The sequence below is a fragment of the Acomys minous genome (genome assembly GCF_964271855.1).
Source record: "Acomys minous genome assembly, chromosome: 3".
NCBI classification, from domain to species: domain Eukaryota; kingdom Metazoa; phylum Chordata; class Mammalia; order Rodentia; family Muridae; genus Acomys; species Acomys minous.
The window spans coordinates 62,061,711-62,080,124 of NC_140485.1; the positions used below are offsets into that span (position 1 = coordinate 62,061,711).

The 18,414-nt window shown below is 45.4% G+C and overlaps 1 protein-coding gene across 8 annotated transcripts; it reads right to left on the reverse strand.

Annotated features, from left to right (window-relative positions):
- Nucleotides 1–448: 448 nt before the first annotated feature.
- Nucleotides 449–15,395, reverse strand: SPO11 (SPO11 initiator of meiotic double strand breaks). Of its 8 annotated transcripts, none has more exons than XM_084774388.1 (13): nucleotides 15,194–15,395; nucleotides 13,018–13,131; nucleotides 11,054–11,142; nucleotides 10,425–10,491; nucleotides 9,880–9,988; nucleotides 9,398–9,484; nucleotides 8,743–8,779; nucleotides 8,349–8,446; nucleotides 5,757–5,856; nucleotides 5,344–5,381; nucleotides 4,678–4,754; nucleotides 1,952–2,063; nucleotides 449–990 (listed from the first exon to the last, which is right to left on the reverse strand). In XM_084774388.1, exons 1-13 carry the CDS (start codon nucleotides 15,322–15,324, stop codon nucleotides 871–873), a joined length of 1,179 nt encoding a protein of 392 aa, XP_084630514.1. In that variant the 5' UTR covers nucleotides 15,325–15,395; the 3' UTR covers nucleotides 449–870. The 8 variants fall into 8 exon arrangements, 7 of the variants coding, with proteins under 7 accessions (XP_084630514.1, XP_084630513.1, XP_084630516.1 ...); XM_084774387.1 differs by having other exon boundaries at nucleotides 8,349–8,458; XM_084774390.1 differs by having other exon boundaries at nucleotides 1,948–2,063; nucleotides 8,349–8,458.
- Nucleotides 15,396–18,414: the final 3,019 nt, after the last annotated feature.

Sequence of the window (18,414 nt, forward strand, 5' to 3'; positions counted from 1 at the left end):
AAGCTCTCACCTGTAAACTACAGAGTCATTACTGGGAGAATGAAGTGAGAGCAGGTGTCCACAGTGACAGCACACACACTTGTAGAATTGGTCCTTACATCTCTGCCGCTGATCCTTACAAAGCAACATCCCCATCCTTCTGGAAGGATGCAGGCTTGCTGACAGTTGATGCTTCTGTTCCCTTAAGGGATGTACCCAGACCATTAAGGTAACCTTTAGTGAAATCAAGGTAGAGCCAGAGGAGGTGAGAGCACAGTCTACCGTAAGAGAAGCCTTCCTTCAGTAACTCTTAGCACTCAGAGAACAAAGAGGAATCCAGATGCCTGGCTGTGGGCAGCGCTGTGTGGCTGGTTCTGGTACAGTGTTATGGCTAGAGAAGCACACTGGAAATGCATAAAGCAAGACACACACCAACTCGAATAATTGTTCATAATAAACTTTACTGGTTTCACAGATACATCAATGTGGCAAAGCCCCTATACCATGAGACAAAAGAAAGTACTAGGAAGAAATACTTGTAATTCCTTTGCAACCTCTCAGAGTTTTGATTGCCGTGTTTGTTGCTAGCAAGATACTTCATGTCTACACTAGCCATGTTACAAGAAGTAAATATTTTTATAGATTTTATGATATATATGTTTTTCTAATAAAATTTAAAATTAAATTATTTTATAATCACTCTAAAACACAGAATAAGAATCTGTCTTTATAGAAGATCAAACTTTCTAGAGAGCATTATGAAGTTTGTTTTGACAAAATGTTAATGTAAAATTATTTTTACCATTGCAGAATTAAGACTCTTTTACCCAGTGTTTGCAGTTCAAACAAGCTGATGGACAGCTCTGGTGGCACAAGCTCTCAACTGTGGTTTTATATCCATCCTCCAAACCTCAGCTTGTTGGGTAGGTACACTCTAGAGAGATAGTCTGACGACAGGAAGGTCAAGGCTTGGATCTCTGCCTTCATCTTAGAGTCCGCCATCATTTCCATCTGCCAGAAGGTACCACAGCCCATGTCAGGAACTGCAGGCTAGACACCTTCAGACCTGCTAGGACGTCTACAGTGGCTACTGATCAAGATGGTAAGGTGTGGGCCTTACGACTACAAATTGAGGGTTTTCCTTTTCTTTTTTTACCCCATAAACTGTGATATCATCACTGCATCACTGATAAAGGGACCTAACTGTGAAGGAGGAAAGACAGACGTCGTCACTGTGCTGATCGCCTCTGTAGAACTACTCATGTGAGGTGATTTCAACAAACTGTTACTGCCAAACTGCACTGCTACCAGTTAGTGGGTGACGTAGAATTCAAGAAAATGAGTCAGACTCAGAAGGACAGATAGTGCATGTTTCCTTCCATGTACAGAGTTCTAGACACATGTAGGACATGAATATAGAAGAGAGACTATGTCAGGGAAGGTGGCTTTAACAGGGGAGGGGAGGAGAACAGGTAATAGAGGAGAGAAAGATAAAAGGCTGTTTGTCTAGTCTTACACATGGAGGTGTGTGTGAGAGCAGAAGGGGACCATGTTGGGAGAGGAACAGGCCCGGTCTTCAGGGATGACCTGCAGAGGTGGGGGAAGATGAGCAAAGTACCATGATGTACACACACAAACGGCCATAATAAAGTCTGTTATTTTAAGCTGGGTGTGGGGGAGGCAGAGGTGGTCAGATCACTGTGAGTTTGAGGCCAGGCTGGTCTACAAAGCAAGTTCAAGACAGCCAGGGCTAAAACAGAGAAACTCTATCTTGAAAAACCAACCAACAAACAAACAAATGACAAAAAAACCCTGTTATCTTGTGCACTAACTGAGCACATTAATTAAAAGTCAATAACAGTGATAAAAAATGAAACAAGTTCAAGGGTGTGCGGAAAGTATTGTGTGAACAGCTACCCCTCTGTGAAAAGAGAGCAAGCACATTTGCATTTTATAAAAACACACCACCTGCCTCTTTTCTCCAGGAGGGCTGGTAGGTAATGTAAGGCCTCCTCAGGATACTGTCCAGTTTCATCTGGTCACACTTGGTCAGTGGGATCAAACTCTCCTTAGGTATATTTAACCTGGAAAAAATGGATTGGAGTGATGAGTGAAAACAGGATGTTCCTGTAGTATGGTTATTTTGCTTGCATTTATGATGTTATGTCAACAACCTAAGAAAATAAATGATCAAATTCGTCCATTGCTCTCTCTTAAGACCAGCATCTGGGGGCTCTGTGACATAATTCAGGGAGTTTTCCAAGTTCGAAGAAGTTTGTGTTGTTATAGAAACACATTCGGTCCTCCTCCCCCATTCACCTTTGTGAGATTACAAGAGACAGGCAGTGGCTACTGAACACAGCACTGACATCGGATAGCTAAGGCGAGCCAGTCAATACGGACAAGCCAGGGCGTTCTGTTCCTGCAGCCCTGAGCTCTGACAGGAGTGGCCAGTGGCTGAACTCAAAAGTCAGGAAGTGGCCGCCTCCTAAGCTTGTGAATCTTGGCACCAAGGACACACATCTATCATCTTCTTACACAGGATGCACACTTATCTAGTTTGAAGTCTGAAAACAGTAGAGAGATCTGGGTTTATGGCGCAATCTGCTTTTGAAGTTCCAAGTCCGAAGTTTCTAGGTAAGCTCTAATTTCAGCCTTCCTCAGTGTCCTCACAATTACAAGCATTTGCCAGTGGCACTTCCTGTCTGGGTGACTGAAGGGAGCCTAGTGCTTCTCCTTGCTGCCTCTTTCCTTTGATCATGTATCTAACTGGAGTGGCTCTGAGGGCACTGGAGGGTTTACAAGCCACCGCTGGAGCTCCTCCAAGACTTCTGCCTTAAAAGCCACTGGGCTCTGTATTCCAAATCTGGGTTTGAAATGGCCTTCATGCAAAGAGGTCACTACAAGGGATCATGACCATAAGTACACAGTATTGGTTGAAACTTGGCTTCCTTCGACGGAAACATTCAAAACTCCAAGGGGAATGTTTTCTTCCTGATCACTCCTTAGCTTTATGGTCCCCATGTTCAGGAAATAAATGTACAAGGACAGCCCACTGACTCAGGAAATACTACACACACACTCAGGTTCCTGTCACAGAAAAAGAACAGCAGGAGGGTCCTCGAGGGACTGGAGGGATGGGATGGCTCAGTGGTTAAGAGTGAACGCTACTCTTGCAGAGGCCCCAAGTTTGAGTATAGCATCTACGGTGAGTAGCTCCTAAGTGCCTGTAGCTCCAGCTCCAGGGGTTCCAAGGCTTCAGGCCTCTGTCAATGCCTGCATGCACCTGTTCACACCCCCACCCAGTACCTGCACTAATTAAATACATATTTTAAAGTGTTTGAAAGCGGTGTTTCAGGGAAGAGGTGGCCGATTGATAAAGGCGATGGACTGCTAATCCATTGTGCTCTGAAAAGCAGTGTGTCCTTGTGGTGAGGGCTAGGTGGCTCACTCTCAAGGAAGAACAAATCAATAGACCTATTGAAGGCAGGGGAAGCCTCAACACACGCACTCATGCACACACACACACACACACACACACACACACACACACACACACACACACACACACACTTTGATCCATCAAGTCTCTGGGAATCCTCAGAGACCACATAAAAATTCAGGTAAAAGTTTAATTACCAGAGGGCCCTTTGATCTTCCTGTCACCTACAGTCTCAGCAGAGCAGCTGTAAGGGATGGCCTCAACAAATGCTGTCACAGGGAAAGCTGAAGTTAAGTTTAGGAGTAGGAGCTGTTTCTGTGAGGTCACAGGAGAGAAGTGTACTTATTGGTACAAAAAGTGATCGCATTGTGTTGTATGTAAAAAACAGAGGACAAAGAAACAGTTGAGAACCTTGATGTTTCTGGAGAAGGGTCATGGCTCTTGGCAGAAAGTCACAGCCACCCAGGACTGTCCTGTCTCAGATGACCCTCGACTTTACATGCTGGAAGTTCCCAAGCTCTGTATGAAGTTGGAATGTCCAAGATCAGGATGCATTGGAATTCCATTCCAGGCCTCACACTTGTTATCTGTGTTGTGAGACAGGGCCTCACTCTGGAGCCCAGGCTGCCTCCAACTCAGGCATGTAGGATTACACATATGCTGCCATGACTCTCTATGCACTCTGGAACTCAGGCTGCCTCCAACTCAGGCATGCAGGATTACACATATGCTGCCATGACTCTCTATGCACTCTGGAGCTCAGGCTGCCTCTAACTCAGGCGTGCAGGATCACACATATGCTGCCTTGACTCTATGCACTCTGGAGCCCAGGCTGCCTCCAACTCAGGCATGCAGGGTTACACATATGCTGCCATGACTCTCTATGTACTATTCTTTTAAATACAAAGAACTTGTACAAAGGTTTGAACATAACTATAAAAATAATTTGGAGCTGGCTAAAAGTGAAATTCATTAGTTTTGTTTTTGTTTTTGTCTGTTTGTTTGAGACAGGGCCTCTTTTTGTAGTAGCCCTGGCTGTCCTGGAACTATGTAGACAAGCCTGGCCTTGGACTCACAGAGACCTGCCTGCCTCTGTCTCCAAAGTGCTGGGATTAAAGGCATATATCACCATGCCTAGCCTTCATTAACTGTTTAAATAACAGAAACTCCAAGAAATTTAATTCATAACTGTAGGCAGCCAGTGCTTTTTCTAGTGACATACAGCATGTCACACACAGTACAGTGTGTCATCTTACCTCTTAATATCAGAAGGGAGGAGACCAAGCCATCTGATTGTTGGGACAGTGAGATTGTGGGCTTCGAAAGACATGGACTGAAACAGAGAGCAGAGCCGTGTCAGGTGAGCTGACAGGACACTGGCTTTCTGTTCTAGCAGCAGGGTGAGGGACTCTAGACCATTTTTCTTAATCTCTCTGGTCTGCACTCACTTCCTCCTTCCCTGCTTTGCTACCCCTCTGCTGTGAACTTGGCTTGGCTACAGGCTCATTTGGAGATGCAGGCTCAGCAGGTTCGAGGGAACCAGGATTTGCAGCTCTACAGATTTTTCAAGAGGTGGTGAATTTGTTCACTGTGTGCTCTAGTGTGTGGACTTGATAATGTCTTCCCTTCTCTCACTGTAGCATCCACAGTCAAAACCAAAAGCTAACCTTGACATTCATGGTCCATCTGATGCTCTTAAGAGCACAACAGGTAGATGGCTGTGCCTCTTGCACATAGCTTGTCCCTCTGTTACCTGTGAGTGAGCTGGGCTCACACCACTGAAGCTCAGACAGCCTCTTGAAAAGGTCACCATTTCCCTTAGGACACTCTGGAGAGCCCTGGCTTACTAGGATATAAGTAAACTATCCCATCCCTGTAAGTGTATAAGGTGGTGGAGGGGCAGACGCGCCTTCTGTACTCACCATGGATCCATACTTATAGATGCACATTATCTCGATGCCTGTTGAGAGTGAGCTTTGAGATTAGACTCAGGTCACAGCTATGGAATCTGAACTCGCAAACTTCATCTAATATCTAACATTTTTATTTCTGTGGACATTACCAATGAAAAAAATATTCTCAGTTTCATATGTTAAACATTGCCTTAAATGATTACAGTCTTTACTCTGACTGTATTAACCAGCCCCTGAGATTTATTTACTTACTGATTACCATGTTGGAGATTGAACCTAGGACATGCATGTTAGCCAAGTACACTATCATGGAGCTATCCTGGGCCCATACAATATATTATGCAAATGTTCTACGACCAGAAAACCATAATCACAAGCAACTTAGTCACAACTGTTGTCCCAGATAGTCCAGGAGAGATTACCATGCGGGTCAGCATCTACCAGTGTGAAAACAGGGATATGAAACGTGTCCCACAGCTTCTTCACCAGGAGCCTTGTGTTCAGATCTGGAATGCCCTTTCCCTGAAAGCAGACAGAATCAGGCATTGTGCCTGCAGAAAGAGAACTGGGTACATTCTGCCTGTATTTCATCAATATTGACAAGTGAGACCCCATCTTGACTTCCAGGTGGGGGAGTCTAGTGCTGATAGTGAAGAAAATGTGCAGTGTGCCACAGGGAGAAGGGGCCACATGGTCACATTCCTGCTTTGGGTATATCTGTTTGGGGACCCCATGCCCAGGAAGCATTTCATCAGGAATATTACTATAATGGCCCTACATACATAAAGGTGCTCACTGCAGTGTTATTGAAAATGGCAGAAGGCCAGTGCCATGGCTCAGCAGGGAAAGCTTGGCAACATGAGTTCAGTCACCGGGACCCATATGATGCAAGGAAAGATGAACTAGACACTTGCCAGTTGTCCATCTTCTATATTGCCTCTTGGCTCTTTCACCTAAGCAGATACCACTAGGATTTTCTGCCCTCACCCCAAGTGCCCATGCCAAAATCACAACTGGAACTTCTCCCATAAAGAGCTGAGTGCTTGTGTCTGTCTGTGGTTTGTAAGAATAATTTTATTCTTCTGGTTCAGTTGTTATCTGGGAGGCTTACTACCTCCTACTGCTAGTCTAGGCCTACTCTTGGAAGCTTCTAGCCTCTAACCTAGGCCTAGAATGTTTTCAGCCTCTGAGACTTACTGCTTAGTGAGCTCACCGTTACTTGTTCTTTCTGAGCTCTGGGCTGGTTCAACTCAGCTGTTCTGGCTCAAACTCTTCTCTCAGCTGACTTATTTAATTTGGCTTCTCTCTCTGCCTGGAATTGCTCTGCTTGGCCTCAAACTAACTCAGAAATATGCTCTAATCTTCTGACTCATTCCGTCTTCACCTGAGTTTTGTCTCTGCAATCCATTTCTCTATTACTGCCCTGGTAAAAACTTCCTCCTTTCTCTGTAAAACTGCCTCTTAAATAGCTTCTCTTTCTGCTCCCTTCTGTGATAGTTGGGCGTATCCTATTCTGTCAAATCTTCTCTGATTCATCACCTTTACTGCCACTCAATTAGACATCACTTTCAAACATGGGTGCTTCTTTCTACAAACTAACTTTACCTTTGTTTGGGATTAAAGGCTTGTGCCACCACGCCTGGACCTCAGCTTTTCTTTACCTGATACATACTCTATACCAGGTTGGCCTTGGACTCAGATCTATTTGTCCCTGTCTCCTGGATTAAAGGCATGCTTGTGTTCTAGCCAGATCACACAGAACTAGAAGTTCTTTAGATGTGGTCTCTTGCCAGAACAGCCATGTTCTGAATTAACATTCTCCTACAGTGGCTCTCCATGGAAACACTACAGTAAGGTGCCACAGGTGAGAGCCATGCAGACTTGTTCCTCACAAGCACAGTCATCTAGTCCTTCTTAAATGCTCTTCATTCAGCCCTCCCTCTCAGTCATCCTCACACTGAGATAAGCCTAAACCTCCCAAGAACTATGTGACTCTCATGGCTGCCATCTGACCCACAGGTTGCCACATAATCTGTAGTATGCAAAGCCTCCTAGTCAGGATGCTATGGGACTGCTCAGGCCTTGCAAGGCTCTGCCAGCTGCCTCACACCTCCGCATAGATTCCTTGCTCTACCAGGACTGCACTCCCAATCAACCTCCGAACGAGAGCATTGGAAACTCTTTCTTCTCCAGGGTAGGTTTTCTACAGCCATGCAAAGGCAGCCTGGGAAAGAAGCTGACAGCCCACAGTGGACCAGCACTCTGTCCTTCCCAAATCCATGTCAGAACCCCACCCTTCAATGTGATGACTCAAGAGATAGGGCTTTGGGATGGAGAACAGAAGGGCAGGAGCCCCGAAGGGATGGAAGCCCTTATGTAAGGGACCCCAGAAAGACTTTCCTCTGTCTCTGTCTCATCTAGCCAGCTATGTGAACACCCAAATGAGAAGACAGCTTCTTAGCGACCAGGAAGTGGGCCCTCAGCAGACAGAGAATCAGCTAACACATTAATCTTGGCCCCAGGGTGGAGAACTTTGAGAAGTAGACATGTTGCTTCAGTCATCCTGCCTACTGCATTTCTGGGCTGGCTGTTGCTGGCTGAGACACTGCCGTTTGCAGAGGCATCTTGCCCTTGCACATGTATGTTTGGAAAGAGCATGCTCCTTTAGACTGACCCAATGAATCTCCTGGGATACCAACCTGTGTGAAGGACAGCAGGCAGAGATCCTGTCAGCTCCCCACAGCACTGGAGAAACCACTGCAGGAATGGTGTGAGGGAGACACAGACACAGAGGAGCATGGGAACAAACCCTGTTTTGGAGAACTACCCGTGTTTAAGAATAGAGGATGTAGTCTGAACCTGAGTTGGGTGTGAGGACATTGAAGTAGGCACCTTGGACATGTCTGCTCTGTGATGCTAGACAATGCATTATATTGGTCAGGGATATGATGCACAGATGCTGCTGGAACCCCTTTTCCAGGCACCACTGTGGTGAAGTGGGGCAGGTAGCCTACCGTGACCATGATGCACGGGGACATTCGGCTGCAGAAGTTGTCGTCCAGGAGCCGTTGAAATGTTGCGTCCTTCTCGACTATTAACAGAAATTTCGCATCTGTGATCAGATCTGCAGTGCTAAGGCTGAGAAACTATGGAAACTATCAGCACAGCACCCAAGCTTAGCCACCTGCTACATCACAACACTGTGTACCTCAACACAAGAGCCACTGTAGGGAAAAGGTTTTCATTTTCCCCTCCAGTATCTACATTCACCGCAGCGAGCTCTTGGGCTCCCTGGCAAGGGGACTGTGGCTGTTTGTCTCTATAGCCTAACTTGCATTTTACACAGCAGGACGGCAAAGCTCACTGCAGGGACCTTCTAGCTTAAACAGTTTTACCACTAAAGGATACTCTGGATTCCTTCAATGTTAGATGGCACAGCAGTAGCCTAAGGTTAAAGAAGAAATCACAGTTTGTAAGTTAAATAAAAAGTAGGTGTGGCTGCCTTTACAAGTCATCCCGACAGCCCCATGCCCACAATCTTCTCTGATGGGTAGGGTAGAGATGGTTACGCAGGGAGGAGCAGCCCAGCCCCTCACCCCCACCCCCCGGGGCTCTTCCGAAACATAGACAGCTGTGGAAGCTTTGCGCAGCTGTGCTTTAAGCAGACAAGATGGAGGACAGTGTCCTGATTCAGGCTTTAGCAGCATTGCTCTGCCCTGTCCTGATGGGGCATCTGCCGAGCCACACTGCTGCTCTAGTGCAGCGCATCAGGAAGGACTCAGGGACGAGACGTGTTCATTTCAGAATCACACACATCATGTAAATAGCCAATGTACAGTAACAGCACATTTCAATGGAGAGTGTGTCTGTTTATCTCAATATGACAATTAGCCTAAAACCCGTGTGCTCAGTGTAGAGCTCCCAATGAGCACATATAGCCATGCTGATATTCACATGATAAGTAATTTTTAACCTGATCTCCAAATTACACAATAAAGTAAGGAATGAAATCTAGTTCAAAATGGAAGGGCTGTGCAGCCCTGTGAGATGGAAGGATGCTTACTGTGGCACTACAGGCGCACTGCACTCGGGTACCATCTTCCTCCATGTATCTCAAGTTGCCAGCAATCAATCCCTTGGACGTAGATAGCTGGAGAAAATAACACATTTGAAAACATACTTGTTGCTAGAAGCTTCTTCTCATGCTCATCTGTTAAGATATTTGTACTTTAGCTTAGATCAGAATTGAGGTAGAAATGAAGGAGAAAACATGTGAGAGTATTTATGAAATAAATTCATTTGATAAGGTCTCTCTTTTGGTCTAGTCTATCAAAGGAACACATCAGAAACAGATTAAAGTTATGCTGAGAAAATCTAGTACCAAAGGGCATGTAAAAAAGGATACAGACACTCAACACAACACCCCAAGACAAGATGTCTCCATGTGGCTCTGGCTGACCTGCCTGCCTCTGCAGGACTCTGTCTGCGACTAAGGGGAGCTGCCATTTTGTTTTGTGGCAGTGTTTAGTACTTAGACTGGCTCACCACATGCAGGCTCCTTCTGGACACTTTCAGCATACAGGAAATGTCATCTATAATGTTGTCCACTGCAGCCTGGTTCCCAAAGAGCTGGCTGTCAGTGTAGTATATGTCTCTGTGGAGATGTAAGGTGGACATTGTGAATGAGCCTTATGTAGAGCACTACGTAAGAACATTTACTGCAAGGAACACAGCACACAAGGAGAGCTACTTACTACCTGGCACCCAGGCTTCATGGCTTTTCACAGCATATTTTAAAAGTTAGTGGGGGCTGGAGGGATGGCTCAGTGGTTAAGAGCATTGCCTGCTTTTCCAGAGGACCTGGGTTCAATTCCCCGCATCTACACAGTAACTCACAAATATCTGTAACTCCTGCTCCAGGGGAACCGACACCATCTTCTGGCTTCTTCAGACAGCAGAAATGCATGTGGTGCACAGACACACATGCAGACAAAACACCATACATATTAAATTTAAAACTAAAAAAGTTAATTTAACTAAATCTCACACCGCATTCTTTGAAGATGAATTTGCCAGAACAATATATTTACCTCTTGGTTGCATAAGTGTTGCTCTGTATTAATTTATAAATCATGGACAATATTTTCAGAATTAGAGCTGGAAAATAAGACATGAGAAACAATTTACTCCTCTCTGTCTTTACTAATTTGAAAAGATACTGCTATCAAAATTTTTAACTGTCTCCATTGTCTGTCTTTAATGTTTTAAAAATTACCTTTCTAAAGGAGAAGGGCTATGTAAAGTGCAATTGTCCAGTGAATCAGGTTTTTTTTTTTTTAAAGTGCTTTCTGGGTAGCAAACCAGAGTAGTGTCCCCTGAACTTGGACTTACTTTGAGTGGCAGCATGCTCTCGATGTTACTGACAAATGAAAGGCTATAGAAAGTTAAGGTCAAGCTACCTATTAAAGAACACCTGAAGCCATCCAATTAGCAACAGCCAAGCTCTAGAAATAACTCAGTTATTCTTGATTACTCAATGCCATGGAAAATTACCAATTTTGTTTTGTTTTTTGAGACAGGGTTTCTCTGTGTAGCAAGCCCTGGCTGTCTTGGAACTTGCTCTGTAAATCAGGGTGGTTTGGAACTTGAAGAGATCCACCTGCCTCTGCCTCCAGAATGCTGGGATTAAAGGTGTATGCCACCACACTCGGCTACTTACCAAATTTTTTAACTGATTTTGGTGAATCGCTTCTAACTTTTCTTGTGGTACACCGAGGTCTCATCTGAAGGCCAACAGAATCTTCAAACCTGTAGTTTTGTTTAACACAAAGGAACAAAATGAGAAGGGATTAATTCCTGAATCTTGGAACACACACTTGGTGTGACCTACACATGATGAGCACATGTACAGAGGACAGAGGTCAATCTTGAGAACTCTTCTGCATGTGCCGCCCATCTTGTTTTGTAAAGTGGTCTCTGTCTCATTGTCCTGGAGCTCACCAGTTACCAGAGACTGGGTGGTCGTTGAGCCCCAGGGTTCACCTGTCTCTGCCTCCCTAGCCCTGGCATTATAGGCATATGCAAGAGTTTGTTTTTACAGGGGTGCTGGGTAGCCTAACACTGCTGCTCCCGCTTACACAGCCATCTCCCACATTTCTCTCTCTGTGGGCACTAGAGCTTAGGTACACTCAGAGGTTTCAATGGCTGCAGGTAGTTACTAGGTCACTAGCTAAGGTTTAAGCACACTAGGCATCTTTCAGTGTGAAGTATGTGTGTGTAGTTCTTTGTTGGGAGACAGTGGATATTAAATATGGACACATATTTTACTATCATGTGTTCTACTCATTCTCAGCTAACAATTTGGCTCAATTTAATATTTTTGAAATATTTTATTTCAATTTAGCCACAGTGATATCATGTGAACTACTGATATCACTTTGTTAAACTGATCTTCCCAGGCTCTCCTAAAAGTGGCAGAAGGCACCAGGCAAACATGCTACATGGCAGCTTCTTTGAAGCTGCATAAAATCTGTCTTTCAAACAGCATTGTCCAAGTATACAGCTTACGCTAATTATACTGATCTTAAAATAATATTACAAAGGGTGTCCCCGCCTTGCTCCTCTATTTCTGTAAGTTTCACAAGGTCTGAGAATCATTTGTCATTTGGTAGAGAAGGCTATAGACTTAGAAAGGCCAAACTTTATCACTGGGCTGGAGAGCTTGGATAAAGCTCCCAAACCAAACAGGTAGAGGGGAGAAATGAACCTCATCCTTGTACTGAGTTCAGGATGCTTGCTCTGTGTCTGCATGTCAGCACTGACTGCCGCTGCCTGAGCAAAGGCTTGCTTTTGCAGAGTGGAAGATGGTCACACCAGGTTGTTTCCCCAGTGCTGAGGAGAGGTGGGGCTGTTTTGAGCAAGGTCAGACTTTGAGCACCCCCTCCCTTAGTGCACCTCTATTGCTGGCCTGCTTGTCTTTGCCCTATCTTTCACACTGACTTCCAGTTTATACAGCTCTCTTGCTGGGCACGGATTTTGTAAATCCACTAATTTTTTATGGTGCACATAAAGGAGATAAAAAGAATGAAAAATAAAAAAATAAAAGAATAACATATGACTACAACTCTAATTCAAACAAATTGAAATAATGACATAATTACTGTATCTTAATGAAACCGCAGAGGCCACGCATGGTGGCACATGTCTTTAACTCCAGCATTAGGGAGGCAGAGGCAGTCAGATCTTTGTGGATTTGAGGTCACATTGTGAGTGAGTTCCAGGCCAGCTGGCCAATATAATGAGACCTTGTCTCAAATAAATAAAACTTCAGGGCCTGGAGAGCTGGCTGGGCCATTAAGAAAGCTTGCTGCTCTCACAGAGGACTGGAGCTCAGTTCCTAGCACCCACACCAGGTGGCTTCCCAAGCACCTGTAATTCCAGCTCCAGGGGATCTGACTCCCTCTTTCTGGCTTGCGTGGGCACCCATATGCACTTTCAAGTACACACCCACGCACGAGAGAGAGAGAGAGAGAGAGAGAGAGAGAGAGAGAGAGAGAGAGGGAGGAGAGAGGGAGGGAAGGAGGGAAGGAGGGAGGGAGGGAGGGCAGAGGGAGAGGGAGAGGGAGACGGGGAAGGAGGGAGAGATCTTTTTAAAATATAGAAATAAAATTGAAAAATGCCCACATTATGTTTTCCCAGCTTGATCTGTTGTCTATTGTGAAGGCAGGCACTTCATGTCTTGCCAAGCTTTTGATTATGTCTTGGATAACATTTTCTATAGATGTAAGAACCTCCAAACTGAAACAACAAACACACCATGATTCAATTTTATAGCACATTATATTTCCCAGATCTATACAAAGACAATCCCCACCATCACCATCACCACCACCTGCCACAACAGGGTTTCTCTGTGTAGCCCTGGCCAACCGGAAACTCACTCTGTAGACCAGGCTTGCTTCAAACTCACAGATCTGCCTGTCTCTGCCTCCTGAGTTCTGCATGCCATGGCAGTCAGCGCTGACACGCAGACTCAGATTAAATGCATGTGCCACCACCGCTTGGCACAACCTCTTTATTTCATTAGATTTTTGCTTCGCCTTACTTTTGGAGACAAGGTCTCACAAGGTAGCTGAGGCTAGCCTGGAACTCACCATGAAGTCCAGGATGGCCTCAAACCCATAATCCAGCCTTGGTCTCAGTATGGGCCACCACAACTCCCTTCTGTTTGGTTTTTTAAGCATTGGAAACAGACGTCAATAACCATCTTTACCTTAACATGCATTCAAGCAGTGTGGTCACTGATAAAAACACTAGGCTTACCTGTAAATCCATCTCTCAAATAACCCTTCTGCATTAACGACGAGCTAATATAACTTGCAAATGCATTTTTATTTGCTCACATTAACTTACTTCCGTGTCGCTGAACTTCAACGCAGACCTGGCTTGAACTAGAACCGTTAAATGTTTTAACTGAGGATGGTGTAAGATTAGCTTTGAACTTCCTTCTCAAGAATCAATGCAGACACACACACACACACACACACACACACACACACACACACACACACACACCTTCTTGGAGCATGTTGCCCTCATTGATCTCACGCTTTAAAGAAGGAAACATTTTAAAATTTTAGTGATTCAAAAGACAAAAAATTAGTAACTATCAGGAAAGGAATAAATTGTGAGTTTTGTTCTAAATGGTTTACTTGGCCACATGCCACTTCACCACAAAATATCAAGACTGAACCCAGTTTTCTTTCAGCTGCCTGTTAATTTCACAAACCATCAGCTTCAGCAAATGCATTTTCAGTAACACTGGCATTTGTCTAGGGAGGGGGACCAAGTTAAACATAGAAGACGGGCAAAATGTTGAGTTTTAACATCTGCAAAATCTTCGACATTTCCACTGGGAAAAATAGATTTTAAAACAATTATTTTTAAAGATTAATAAGTAATAAAGATTAATGACTAATTTGTTTCAAAGCTTGGAAAAAATACTGAAAATGAAGATATAATCAGGTTAAACCACACACTAAATCCTTTTGTTAAGATGTTTGCCTGTGGGATTTTGGGTAGCTGGTTTGGGCTTAAATTATTATAAAAGGTGTTTAAGAGGCAAATTGGTTATACATGAGAAAGACAAGGAAGGAAAACTGTGAGTCACATAAAATGCATTCCCTATAGCCAACCTGCAGTGGTAGGAGAGTGTCTAGTTCGTTTTAAATAAGTCATTTAAAATATATTCATCTGCTCCCTACAGGTCAAGAAAATGCCTTATTATAAATCACTTAAAACGTGTTGCTGTCCTTGTTATTTCTGAGTGATCCTTCAGAGTACAAACACTTTGTACTTTCTCTTTCCTCTTCTCATCCCTTACCGCAAATCCCAAACCTAATAACTTCTTTTTTTTCTTTTTAAAATTTTCAAAAAAAAAATTTTTTTTTTCAGTACCGGGTTTCTCTGTCTAATAGCCCTGGCTGTCCTGGAACTGCTCTGAAGACCAGGTGGGACTCCAACTCACAGATCTGCCTGTCTCTGCCTCTGCCTCTGGAATTCTGGCATTAAAGGTGAGAACCACCATGTCAGGATTCCATTAAAAAACAAACAAACAAGCAAACAAACGCCAAATCAAGTCTCAACTCTCTGACATAAAGGATATTGAAAATCTTAGGACCTACGCTAAAGGGATGGGCCTGGAACATTCTAGAAAACAGCTTATGTGTCTAGGGAAGCAGTACTAGGGAGGGCCGATTTCAGCGCGCAGGAGCGGCCTCGGACATTCTCCTCATAGCGGCCACCTCAGCGCCATGAGGCACCTTCTAGGGCTTTTCATGGACCTACGTAGCTGCTGTACCTAGAGGCCATGCGGGTGGCCTCGGCAGGGGTCTCCCCTGTACGTCTCTTCACCATGGCCAACAGGGAAGCCCTGTGCTGATCCAGGGCTTCGAAGAACGAGGTCTCAGGTCCCATAGGCGCGAACGCCATGATGGCGGACACCGCGAGCCGCTCCTCCTGTCACTGAGCTCTGGCCAAGCGCTTGCGCACTGCAGCAAGGCCTGATGGGCAGCCCCTAAGCAGAGTGCGCAGGCGCAAGGGACTCCGTGGCACCTGGAAACCTCCGGGGAGGATCTGGAGCGCTCAGATGCAGATTTAGCCAGCGTCAGGACCAGTGGGACTGAGGTTTCTTCGGCCTGATAACTTGGGGAAAATTATATTTGCAAATCCCTTTTGTGAGGTCATTTGGAGAAAATAATATTTGCAACTTTCTGCTAGGACGGTCATAGACCAGGCATATGGGTTAGTGGAAACCTGGGTTGATGGAAGCCTGGCTTCCCACCTCTGTACCGTGTCCTTTCCACCCGCCTCCCACCTCCTAAGTGCTGGGATTAAAGGCTTTTCTACCGTCTCAATCATTTTTGGGACTTGCTTTTATTTAGAAAGTTGTTGTGGCTGGGCATGGTGGCGCACGCCTTTAATCCCAGCACTTGGGAGGCAGAGGCTGGCGGATCGTTGTGAGTTCGAGGCCAGCCTGGTCTACAAAGTGAGTCCAGGACAGCCAAGGCTACACAGAGAAACCTTGTCTCGAAAAACCAAAAAAGAAAAAAAAAAAAAAAAAGAGAGAGAGAGAGAGAGAGAGAGAAAAGAAAGAAAGTTGTTGTTTGGACTGGAGAAAAAGCTCAGCGTTAAGAGCCTTATGCACTTGCAGAAAGCCCAAGTTCAGTTCTTAGAGCCCACATCAGGCGACTCATAACTCTATGATGTGGAACCTCATGCCCCCTGGCATCTGTGGGTTCCTTCATGTATATAGTACACACATATAAAATGTTAAAAAGAAAGAAAGAAAGAAGGAAAGAAAGAAAGAAATGCATTCTTTACAATATATAAAAAGTTTGTTTTTATGAAAATGGGATTTCCTTCCTAAGCCTTAAAAGCTGGAATATCCTTCTCTCCTTGCAGGCTGCTCTGTTTCTCTCTGAGCCATCTAGAGCGAAAAGCAGGATTTCTGAAGGACCATGTCCTTGACAAAGAGGAGAGACCAGGGTAAGATAAAACTGTGGAGCAAGGTGGCTTGAACCAAGGTGCATGGATGGGATGTTGGAGTTGATTCCATAAGAGCCACCTGACCACAGACCCCACTGGATAGTTTTTAAACACAAATTAGTTTCTGAGTGGAAATAACCGCCTCTTCTTGTCCACACTGACAGTCTGTGTGCCAGACCTGGGTTAAGAGCCTTTCTTCATTGTTATCACAGTGTTGCCTCTCCTATACTAACCATAGTGGTTAGTGACGGATGGGAAAGCCAGGGCTCTGTCCAAGGAGAGGCTGGGACTATGGTAAGCAGATGCACCCTCAGTTAAATGGATCAGGAGATAGTACACTTAACATGAAAACTCATCCTCATTTTCTGGACAGAGACTGGGTTTTAGCATACTGCCCCTAGTCTGCCTAGCAACCTATGATGTCATCACCTACCTGCCACTAGGTGGGCCGGCTGCCCAGGATATTAAAAAAGGGCAAAATCACCTCATCTCCCTCTCTCTTGTTTCTGGTCCCTCTTCCTCTCTTACCTCTTGTTCTTCTCTTCCTCTCTCTTGCTGTCTCTGTCTCTGTCTCTGTCTCTGTCTCTCTGGGGTGGCCCCTCCCACTTCCCTCTCTCACGTAATAAACTTCTTCATATCATATCTGTTGCCTGGCATCTCATGTTTCAGTCATTACACTGAGGGTCAGAAAGGTTGAGTGGTGCACACAAGGTTGGGCCACCAGTAGGTTTTTGAGCCAAGAGGGAGACTTTGAAGCCGGGTTCATGTCAAACCCTCAGTTGGGAACTGAGGTGCCTTGAGGGGTCTGGCTCAGGGTGGATCGGCATTTTGTAGGGTTCTTCCTGGCAGAATTAGCCCTTCAGCCTGGGTGGCAGGCTCTCTGTTTTAGTTTTCATTCCCACAGGAATGGAGAGTCCCACAGCAGGCAAGATTCCACATATCACACGCTCAGAGAGGAGCCAGGCACCAGAAGGGCCGCCGTGAAGAAGAAGAAGAGCGAGGCCACGTCATGGAGGCACCTCTCTGCTGGGCCACACTCACTCCTGCTCCCTATTACATGGGTTGGAAATAGACCTGTATCACTGGTTGGCTACAGACTCCAAGGAAGGCAGGAGCCTCCTTCTCTGGGAGTGAAGTGAATTGTAGTGTAGTGAAAGGTCCTGACGTGGCTTGAGGAGTGGGGAGGGGCTGACAGCCAGCAGATGGACAAAGACCTGCTGTTCTGTGGGAGAGACTCAAGGTTCAGGTGCCTGCCGGGCAGGGGCTCCCACTGAGAAGACAAAAGGGAGGGGGAGGGAATGTTCCACCCACCCGCAGTTGAAGTCTGCCTCTGCCCTGCAGGCAGCCTGCCTCTTTCAGAGAGGAGTAGCCAAGCAGCTCTGAGAGCCTGCAGCCGCTGTTTACAGCACCTGCACTTCAAAGGCAGCTTCCCAGCAAAACACATTCTGCTCCAGCAAGCCTTGGCCAGCCTCACTGGCTGAGGCTAGCTGTCTCGGCAGTTCATGGGCTTGGTTCTTTTCATACCCTGTTCTTCCGAGAATGTCCCCAGACTCCGCTAGGAAGATGTCTTGCTTTCTTGTTCTGTTGCCACAATAAAATACCTCCACAAAAAGGGCTCGTTTCATCTGGCAGTCTGAGGTACAGTCCTCATGGAGAGGAAGGCAAGGCAGCGGGAGCTTGGAGAAGCTGGTCACATGGTACCCACAATCAGGAACAGGGATGGATGTGTGTGGGGGGCTCAGCTCAATTAACCCATTTTATACAGTGCAGGATCCCCTGCCCAGAGAATGCTTCTGCTCAATGCTCAATTAAAATGAACCTTCCCACATCAATTAACTTAATCAAATAATCGTCCACCTGGATTTAGAGACATGGGTCAGCAGATAAAAGCATTGGATGCTCTTCCAGAGGACTGGGTTTGACTCCCAGCACCCACAAGGCAATTTACAACCATCTATAACTTTAATTCCAGGGGATCCAATGTCCTCTTCCAGCCCCTGTAAGTACCAGGCTCTCAAGTAGAGCACAAACACA

Bases quoted from the DNA above. Each gene is read 5' to 3' on its own strand.
- SPO11 (XM_084774387.1), bottom strand. From the start codon at position 15,324: ATGGCGTTCGCGCCTATGGGACCTGAGACCTCGTTCTTCGAAGCCCTG. The intron at 9,989-10,424 runs GTAAATATATTG...ACATCTCCACAG, and splicing joins AACACTTATGCAACCAAGAG to AGACATATACTACACTGACA. The intron at 9,485-9,879 runs GTGAGCCAGTCT...TATTTTCTCCAG, and splicing joins CCAGAAGGAGCCTGCATGTG to CTATCTACGTCCAAGGGATT.